Below are 11,075 nucleotides of genomic sequence, written 5' to 3' on the forward strand. Positions count from 1 at the left end.
TCAACTTTTTTAATCATGACTATCCATCATCACTTTGCTATTAAATTTGATCAGGTGGTCAACAAATCATTCATTTTCATTAGGGTTGGATTGGATTATAGGCACTTGATCCAAAACGTGTCGTGTCGAGTGTGGTTATTTGGCTATTCTCTTTATTCTAATATTATAAGTTTGAAAACCTATTGTCAAGTTGGATTTCACCTGTAGGGAGAAAAAAAAGAAAGAGTTAAAAACATTAGTGTGATGTTTGCTTATAGAGCTTTGACGATCAAGTCAGAAGTTTGTTATGTAAAGTGTCGGGAACTTAGAGATGGTTAAGGTTGAGAGTAAGAATTTGCATATATATGTCTATTGTACTGGTTGGTTATGATTGAAGATAGGTTTTTTTTTTTTAATTTTTAATTCAACGATTCGTGGGATTTGGAATTCAAACTTCCAACCTTTTGGTCGAGGATATGTCTTATAACTAGTTGAATTATGCCAATTAGTGGTTTGATGAAAGATAGTTACATTATTTTGCATACAGTGAGCTAATGACAATTCTAATTAGTCAGCGTATGAGTGTGCAAAGAAACTTTTTGTTTTGAGTTGTCATTTATTATTTTTTTTTAAGGAGAAAGTTGTCATTTCATTTTGACCTATTTGGCCAAATGTCATAAGCAGTGGTAAGGTAATAGGCCAAAACCTTTTTGTTGGTATAAAAAATCTCTTGTTATTGCGAACTTTAAATCTTTAGATACAATTTAGTGGGTACAGAATAAAGTCTCTCAGCAACTCTTCAATTCTTTATTTGATTCTTCTCAATACATAGATTACATGGATTTAAATAAAATTTGTGACTCTTTTAGTATAAGTGACAAACAACCTAAAATATATGATCTACTGTTAACCATAAAATTTAGATGTCTTTTTAGTACACTAAAAAAGTTGGGGTATAGAAGTTTGAATCTCTAACTTTAAAGAAAAGATGGCCATAAAATTTAGATGTTAAAATCATCATTTCATCAATATATTGTGTAAACACTAATGAATTAATTAAAAAAAAAAACTTAACCAATGAAGAATTAAATTAAAACTATTAAAATAATTTAAAGTGCGGAGTTAAAAAATAATAAGAATAAAAGGATGACGTGAAATATTTAGTCAAGAATTAGTTCTAATTCATTAATGATAACCAAATGAAGCATAATTAAGTTTGTCAAGAAAATCATTTTAATTAATAATAAGAAAAATTGAAAAATGTTTGAAATATTTAGATATATTGATTATTTATGACCTATTTTTGCTTTAACTCTATATTTTAGAAATCACATTTATTGACCTATAATTTTCTAGCCAAATTTTAATGGAATGGAAAAGGTAGTTTTCAAAATTTTGGTTTCGTTTTTGAAATTTAACTAAGATTTCAATTTGATGTAGATTATGGATTTGGTTTATTTTAACTATTTTAGTCGAGTTATATTAATTTTATGTCCTTTTCACCTCAAAATTATTTCATTCTTCTAATTAGTATTCCACTTTGATGAAAGTGTGAGATTCTCTCAAAGTCAAAGGGTGACTCTTCATTGAAAAGGACAAAACTTGTCATAATTCCTTTTTATTACATAAAATGGATAGTTGTCAAGTTTTGTGCTTACCCTAAAATAGGTCTCCTTGTCAACTTTGTTGACCCCATATAAATGTCTTTCTAATTATTATTTTTTTAGTACAACATGTAGGGGTGAGGATTCAAACTCATGATCTTTTGGTCAGAGAGTACACTACATTCATAAAAGATAAATTTTGGCTTATACTATTGTCCAATGTCTACTAATCCAATCTTAGGGATTCAATTTTTTTCGATCCATTTTAGTATAATCTTTTAATAATTTGAGCTAATTATTTGAGAAGGTAAATATCAACATGAATCTAATTCTATTGGTCAAAACATTACTTACCTCTATGCAAGTTGTAGGTTTAAATCTCCCACAATTTTTTTTTAGTACAATAACATGTGGGAGTGTGTATTCGAATCTACAATTTTTTGGTCGATATATATGTCTTAAGTAGTTGAACAATGATTTGACTAAATCTCTCACTTTTCGTTAAACTAAAAAAAAGTGATTATTGGTTCATTTAATTTGTTACTGACATCTTCACCATCTAATGTAAGGCTTGATGGATGATGAGGTCGTCATTCCTTGTAGCTGGTCCATTGATAAGTTTTTCTTCGATTATATCGTTGAAAATGAAAGTAAATTTTTAAAAATTCAAGAGGTAATACATCAAATAATTCAAAACAGTATTTAAAACTATTGAGTTTGATTCCAAATATCCAAGTGATTAATTAATTCCTTATAATGAATTTTATTCTTTCCTTTCTAAATAAGAAAGTAATAGTTGGTATTTTCTCAAATTGCTTTATAGGTAAAAATTGGACGAACCCAACATAAGATAACTGTAATAATCTTTTAAACGACAAAAAATCATATACTAAAAAGTTAAAAAATGAGGGACGAGCCAAGAAAGTATGGGAAAGGTCAAAATCTCTTTCAACCTTTCACCGAGAAGATTTTTGAAAACAAGAATACTCTTAGAATAAGTTTTAAATGAAACAAATTTGTAAATTCATATATATTAAAAGTAGAATTTGGTTAAATATTATTTGTCCATGTCCTTTAAAACTATCTTATTTTAGTGGTTACTTTCAAATGTCTAAATTGAATTCATGTATTTTCAATAAAACTTAAAATTAGTTTTCATCCTTAGTTTTAAGTTAAGTTTTATCTAACTTAGCAAAAACGAGAAAACACACCATACGAATATGTAACTTTTTAGAAGAAAAACTAATAAAGACTCATTAAATTTAAATATTTGAAAGTATAACAAGTTCCAAACCTAGCAATGCTAAAATGATATTTCAAAACCTAGGATTTAAAATAAAGTCAAATGAGAAGGTGGAGTGGAATTTGAACTTCTACCCTTAAAAAGGTTATTCCAAACTTATAGTGGAACACAACCAAAAAAGGGACAATGTGAAGAGCATTAGAACAATATCACATAACAAAATAATATAACACCAGATTCTCTATTTTATTTTGTTGGCTAAAAAATGGCTTTGATAATAAAATCAATTAGAAATAGAATATGGCACCTAGTGGAATTGCAACTAATTTCAATATTCTTTATAATGTTTGAACCCAACCTACAATTATATTATAGAATGTCACAAAATAAAGGTCACAGTAGAGATTTAAACCTACGATTTTTTTCATAGGGAGAGTAAGATACCTTAACTCTAATTAAGCTATACTCATATTAATTTTAGCATAGCTCAACTAATTAGCTCACTTATCTTCGACAAAAAAAATCATAAATTTGAATGTGCACCTTAGATATTGTACTAAAAAATATTGAACTTGATCCAGTCAATTATGCACATAGATTCGAACAACCAAAACTGTTCAACATCTTATCAATATCCAAATAATTCCAATATCATGTTACAATAGGTTATTAAAAGAACAACATGTCTAAAAGTAATTTTCAAACATCCTCTAATAATCCAGGGAAGACTTGCTCTAACACCACCGGTTAAAAGCATAATTCAACCATTAAAGACATAAAAACAACCTTTTGAAATTTTGAATTTCCACCTCATCCATTGTTGATGAACTAAAAAAAGAATGAAAAAACCTTCAACCAATCATGATTTTGAAACAATAGGATTATCGAACACACTAATTTAGTCATTCTCACCCATAAATTAAAGAACGTGATCCCTCAAACAAAAATTCATATTCAAACTCAATATTAAAATCACATAACATGTAATTATCTCCAACTAAAAAAAATAGTCCTTTTTAACCTATAAATTTACCGAGAATTAGGTTAAATTACCATCTTAGTTTTGACACCTTTTGAGATATATTAGATGAAAAAAAAAAATATCGAGAGACCAAACTTATAATTCCAAAAACTAATCACACACCACATTTGTAAAGAAAATATATGAAAGAAAGACTTAAATTACTCTACACAATTTTTGGAAGATCTCAATCAGAATTGACACAAAATTAGCATAGCACACGAAATAATAAATAACAATGTTTTTGTTTGTTTGTTTATTTATTTTTCAATTAATGATTACGCCAACATAGGGTTTTACAGCAGAGCCAATCCAGAGCCTCCCTGTTCTCTCCTCAACCTCGCTCACAGAATCCAGCGCCGCCCCCTCCTCCCCGTCGACGACCGCCTTGACCGCCCCTCCGCCGTCCATCTTGACGGCCACCGGATCCGCCCCCAGCCCCGGCTCCGGCCACGTCTCCGCCTCCAGCTTCCCTCTGAGGCTGTTCATCGCGATCCAGAAATCGCCGCCGTCCGTCCTCTTTACGTTGTCTGGAAACCTGTCCAGCTGCGCCAATTTCTCCGCCGTCCCCGATTTCGGGCCCTTCACCCACAGTTTCAGGATCTGCATTGTCCCCGTCTCCGCCATTACGAGGAACGACCCGTCCTTGCTTAAAGCGACACCGTTTGGGAACGCCAGCCCGCTCATCAAAACGGTGACGTTTCTCGTGCCTGGGTCGTACTTCAGCAGCCTCCCCGTTTTGTCGCCGTTCATTATCGACAACAACCAAACCCTATCCACATCCACCCTAATTTAAAATCCATATTTAATGCCCCTTTCCGAATGGGGCCCACTCAAATTTATCATTTCCTAAAGCTTTATTTTCTAATATTATTGGTATATCAATTAAGTAATAATTAATACAACAAATTAGGTATCAGAATTCATATATTACAAAAGATTGGAATCCTCGTCTAAAATCTGTAATATTTACGATATAATTTTATAAGTGAAACTGAACACAATAAAGAGAAGTATATATTTGCAATCATATAAGGTATTGTTGATGTGTCAAGACTCATAATCAAGTATTATCTGTGAATTAAATTGATAAATCTTATTTTCACAACTCTGCTAATTTTTCTTTCTAAATATATAATTTAATCCTCAAAGGGTATATTATTTGTGCAATTTATTTTTGATGTTTGAATGCTTTTAATTTTTTCTTTAAAATATTATTTGAGTTCACAATTCTAAATATCTATCCAACCTTATACTATTGAAAAAAATATAAATGGATAGGGTTAGGTTGGATTTCTTTATGGACAATTAAATTTTATTATTAGGGTGGGGTGGGTACATAATGATATTTTGCATTATTTAGTGATGTCAAACTGGCCGAAATTAATATTTTTAAATGTGACATTCCTATCATCTTATTTAAATTCAACGTAACTTTTGAGTATGAACTCAATTAAATTTCTAATTTATACTTTAAAAGATAAAATTGAAACATTTAAAATATCACAAACCAATTCAAATGATACTACGAGGAGTTTATTTTGTAAGGCCAATTATTATTATCATTATTATTTTAAAATGCGGAGACCGAAGCATTAGAAGAAAGCAAGAGTCAAGATATAAACAACTCCGAATAGATTTTGTAAAAATAAGTAAATAGTTTTCAATAATTCTTAAAAATATGGAAATAGGTATTTATTTAACAAGCAATTTTTTTGTTGTTATTCCATTAAAATAAATTTAATTAACATTGGGACAGGTAACGTCCTTATAGTTACTGTCCTGTCTATCCACATTTTGTGGAGACTTTTTTTGGTTTGGAAATATTAAATGTCCAACTCCATTTATTATTATTATTATTATTATTATTATTATTATTATTATTCATATTGTTATTGTTTTCCAAATTTGCTTTTAGTTATTTTACATGCTAGTTTTTCTATAAACTATTTAATAGACGTTTATCATAGACAAATATTTGAAAGTCAACACCGAAACTGAATTAGTTTTAAAGTCTTAGAAGTCAAAAAATGAAGTACAAAATTTTAGGGATTTAAATAAGAGAGCTACGTTTTAAATTCTAGGTTAAAAAACATATTTGGTCCATGTACTTTTATTAAAACAACGATTTAGCCCTTGAACTTTTAATCGTAACGATTTAGTCTCTGTACTTTCATATTCGTAATAATTTAGTCCTTAGATTTTAATATGCAACAATTTAGTTTTTATAGTTTAAAATTTGTAACAATTTAGTCCATACCACGAAAATTCTCATCAAAATTAAGAGTCAATTTTTATTATATAATGATGATTTACTTTTTGTAATTTATAAATAAATTCAATCCTTCATCGATTTATTGATCTATATATATAAGAAATTTAACAAAAAATATTCACAATGGAGACTAAATCATTACAAACTTTAAACTTCAAAGACTAAATTGTTAAATTCTAAGTTTCAGGGACAAAATTGTTACTAATTTGAAAATACAGAGACTATGGGATTTTGAACTCTGTTCCCTCTTAATTAATCCTAGTCCATTTAAATCAATGAATCACCCATGAGGGTTACATAAAATAGTAGGTTAGGTTTCAAGTATTAAATAGATTTATTTTTACGTAAATGATTGAAATGGTATTATTAAACAAAAGATTTAAATTTAAAGAAGAGATTTTGATCATTAAATTAGATAAGAGTACCTTCTTTGGAATAAGGTGCTGCTATCGGTGAAGTAAACGACACCGTTTGAAGGATCGATGTCTAAAGCATTAGTGAAGCGGAATGGAACTCCTTGGGCAGAAGAGGCAAGTTGGTGAGCCAACCCGCCGTGAGGTCCTACAACAAGAAGACCAAAATAGGCATCTGCTATGTACAACTCACAACTTGAAGGATGGAACTTTATCCCTAATGGCCTCCCACAAACTACCTCCGTCTCGGGCAGCCCATCGCACTCTTTTCCTTCCCTAAAATTCCAACATGAAAAAATAAATTAAGCTTAAGCTGATGAATTAAGTAAATTTAATTCATATATATAAATTTCAACACTATCCCTCACTTGTGGGTAGGAGTTCCAACACAGCACCTCCCGCTTTGATACACATGTTAAGAATGAATAAACCACCACTAAACTCAAAAGTTTAGCCTGATGGGTTGGGTAAATTTAATTTATTTATGAACATCTCAACAATTTCAATTTAATTTTTATATAATTTTTTAAAAAGATTTAAGGGTTGTTAAAAATATCTGGCTCCTTGCTTAATTATGATCTCCATCTCTTAAAATGCTGTTCTATGTCAAACTGTTTTCTTAATTGGCAGGATTTTTCCAATTCTTTCTACAACTTACAAATAATAAATATGTCTGTGGCCAAGAAAAATTAAAGCTGTTTTATTTTGATTTTTATTTTTAAAAGCAAGTAAAAATAGTTAATCAAACATCAAGTTTGAAACTAGTTTGTAATATAATCCATTCCACGAATAAAATAACTTAAAATTTCTTAAATTTATTAATAAAACACATCTGGTATTAAATATTTCTATTCTTTTCCTTTCCCATCACACCTTTGGCTCTAATTCTTTTTGGTTTCTATGTTGATGTTGGGTACAAGAATCGACATTTAAAAAAAGAAAACCCTAATAGCTCAAAAACAGGTCACTCTTTTTTTTTTTTTTGGTGATTTAAAGAAAGAAAAACATGTTAAATGACTTGATAATTCTTTTGTTTTGAATAATTGAATTTTGTGAAGATTTTTTATAACCAAATATAAGAAAGATTGGTAAGAAATCAAGCATAATCTTAAAACGTATGAACTAAAAACAAAACTACGAGGTCTCACCTGTTGGGCGAGGTAACAGCAAAGTGAGTCCAACCCAAATCGGCACCTTTCCACTTAAGGATTCTGCCATCTCCGACCCCGGCGTATGGCCCCTCCCCATGGCAGTCGAAGGCGATACTCTCCGGCCCGAAAACCCCACCGGGAAGCTGCCATTGTTCAACGGCAGCTTCCAATGGAGTCCAAGACACCGTCACCATAGACAAAAACAACAAAAATGAAGAAGAAGAAAGACCGAGAGAGATCTTCATTCTTTTGCAGAAAATAGAAGTAAATGAGTCTCTGCTGCCAAGTCAGGTACTTTGGCCATATATAATGCACGTCCAACACAGTTTCCTTCATTACTTATCTATCATATCGCCCACTAAATTTTTTAAGCTCATAAATAGGAATTTGTGTGAATTCTTGTGGTAATGGTTGTTGTAATTGACATTGGGACTGATTTAAGTTTTTGGATCAAATGTGGTTTATTCATTTTTAATGTAGCATGGAATTTTGTGTTTGAATTCCTAAACACACTCCTATATATTCTCTTATTAATTAGAGAAGAGTAGAAATATTTATAAATAAGTTAGGAAAATATTTTTAATTGTGTACCAATGTTTTTTTCTCCTTATTATTCCATTTAGTTGTTGGAGTTAGTAAATTTGTGTTCATCCAAATGAAGGAGTTGTCTCAAAAGAAATTTCACTACATGACATAAATTTATGTATTTAAAAAATGTCACAACTTTTCATTTTTTAAAATATAGATAGCATGAGTTTTACTTTTTTTTCCGTGTTTTACATTACATTTGACTTTGAATTTGATTATACTTAAAAATATACATATATTTACATTTAAATAACATAAAATGAATGTTTACTTTTAAATATAGCATTAAGTTTTAAAATTTACAAAAATAGTATAGTCTTATAATATAAAGCAAACTGAGAAAAGATATATTTATATTATATATTTGAAAAAAAAAATGAAAAGTCGTGACATTTTAAAAAATACATACTAAATTTATACTAATAGTATAATTTCTAAAAAAGTTTGTTTTATTTTAATTATTTGGTAAAATATTAAATTTTATGCTATAATATACGTATAATATTTTACACCATTTATGCTAATGTATCTTTGTTTCAAGTATATAATTTGGATTGGTTATTTGATGTTAGTTTGGATTACTTGTTTTGTGAAATAAATTATAGTACTTGAAAATGTTATGTCTTTTTAGTATATTAATATAGGTGTGCGACTTAAATCTACCCGTTTTTATTTATTTATATATATATATATATATATATATATATAACCAGTAAATTATGTTCAAGTTGACAAAATAATATGTTGAATAAAAAATAGTTCATATTTATCCCACAAAAAGCTCTGGATTGGAATAAATTAATTTTTTAGAAAATTTTTTACGTAAAAAAACTTAGACTTTAATAATTTTATTATGAGTAAAAGAGATCTTGTAATTTAATCAAATCCAGATGTGATTTTCAATTCTGTTTTAGTAAAACAGAAAAAAGAAAACTAAATTTAAGTAAATCTAAAATTGGAAAAAATGAGAAATTCAATTTTGAGTTTGTGAGCAAATCTAAGAACTGTTTTTAAAAATAAAAAAAAAAATCATCTCATAAACTAAAACGAAAGAAGGAGAATAACATTCCTACTGTATAATAGATTTTTTCTTCAATAAAATTCATTTAATTACATTTTTCTTTTTGAAAAGCATTTAATTCTTATTACTGTATCGGCTAAAAGATTCGCCATTATTAATTGCAAAAAGAAGTTTTCAAGGAAAGAAGTAGAATAAGATATTTCTCTCAGTTTCTTGGATAACAACTCATTTTTAGTTTCCATTTTTAGAAATTATGCTTCATGTTATTTGTTTTTATATTTTTTACTTGTCTTAAAAAGTATATTTTAATTTTTAGCCAAAATTTAAAAATAAAAAATAAAATTATAAAAATTATTATTTTAATTTTCAAATTTTAACTTACATTTTAAAAAAAATTTAAAAATAGATAACAAAAATATAGACATGCATATTAATAATGTTGTAAAATATTATCAAAACGAGGCTTTAATTAATAATCACCCAAAGCATTTTAAAAAAATAATAATTTTAATTTCTCTACCATATATATTTTTTGATGCATATAAATATGAACTATCCTCCACTAATTAATCCCTTGATGAGGTGGCCCTCACACCCCCACCAACCAGAAACAAAGAAATGTGGTTGTTGGCCTCTATTATGTCTGCTTCTCATTTACATTCAGGGTTATTTGAATGAATGAATAAATAAATAAATAAATAAATAAATATATATATATATATATACATACTTTTAATAATCCAGAATCGAAGTTATTTAGCTTTTTTTTCTCTTTAACTAAAATTCGGATCGGTAGACAACAAAAGTATTTCATATTTAACTTACTCAAAGGTTCAAACACAAAACTTAATTTGTTTGATCAAGAAAATGATCAACAGTACAAACCTCAACTCGAAAAACAAGATAACCTGGTGGTAAACGAGAGAGGTGACCTGCATTATAAAGTACACTTCGATGCCAAAGTCAAGAACAATCCGAGATGCTTTTTAGAGAGAAAATGGATGTTCGCGTAACTTTAAACGGAGCAAATGGGTTCTATTTATAGGCGAAATTTCCGACTGTATTCTCGAAAAGGCCTCAACGGCTCTTTAAGGTTGTCGTAAGATGCAGTGTGTCGTCGTGAAACTTGTCGGAGATGAGGCTGAGCCGAAGTGAAGCTATTGGCTCGACCAATGATTTGGGAACAAGTTTTATCGGCTCAGCTGTCCGAGAGATTGGCTCGGCTGATCTAGTGACCACCTTTTGGCAGTGCGAGCCATGTGTTCTCTATGATTCAATCTTCTCACACCACATTTATAATTTTAATTTTTTAAAAAATCTCATAATATTAGTATATGTAGTGTTATTTTTCCAAAGGAAGTCTTATAATTAACTCGCTCTTAACTTTGTAGTAATGGTATACTAAGAAAATTATACTAAAAGTTTAAGCGGATAGATTAGGGTAGATTTAATTTTTTATATATTGCTTTTAACACTTAATTTTCTTTTAAAGAACAAAATTTGAATTGCCATAAATTTGGTCGGATGAATTTGATAATTGTGCTTATCAATGTGAAGAAAATGGTTGAGAAAAGATTTAGTTGAAGTGATAAGACTCAATTTTCTGAGAGAGAGAGATTAATTTCTCCATCTGTTTCTGAGAAATTTCAGATACATCATTTAAAGACCCTTTTGAAAATTTTGGTCTACACAAACCTACCCCCTCTCCCCCAGCTGTTTCATTCTTTTTTTTTTTTTTCCCATTCAACAACATCATCAAATGGATTATAAATAACTAAAA

At 29.0% G+C, this 11,075-nt stretch overlaps 1 protein-coding gene across 2 annotated transcripts; it reads right to left on the reverse strand.

Annotated features, from left to right (window-relative positions):
• Positions 1-3,989: 3,989 nt before the first annotated feature.
• LOC111015640 (protein STRICTOSIDINE SYNTHASE-LIKE 10) lies at positions 3,990-8,079 on the reverse strand. 2 transcript variants are annotated; one of them, XM_088122419.1, is made up of 3 exons: positions 7,684-8,079; positions 6,548-6,811; positions 3,990-4,634 (listed from the first exon to the last, which is right to left on the reverse strand). In XM_088122419.1, the coding sequence occupies exons 1-3, from the start codon at positions 7,929-7,931 to the stop codon at positions 4,115-4,117; spliced, it is 1,032 nt and encodes a 343-aa protein (XP_087978545.1). In that variant the 5' UTR covers positions 7,932-8,079; the 3' UTR covers positions 3,990-4,114. The 2 variants fall into 2 exon arrangements, with proteins under 2 accessions (XP_087978545.1, XP_022146418.1); XM_022290726.2 differs by having other exon boundaries at positions 3,990-4,619; positions 7,684-8,050.
• Between the last annotated feature and the right edge of the window lie 2,996 nt (positions 8,080-11,075).

The sequence above is a fragment of the Momordica charantia genome (assembly GCF_013281855.1).
Source record: "Momordica charantia cultivar OHB3-1 chromosome 4 unlocalized genomic scaffold, Mcharantia_2.0 BLBB01000004.1, whole genome shotgun sequence".
In the NCBI taxonomy this organism is placed as follows: Eukaryota; Viridiplantae; Streptophyta; class Magnoliopsida; order Cucurbitales; family Cucurbitaceae; genus Momordica; species Momordica charantia.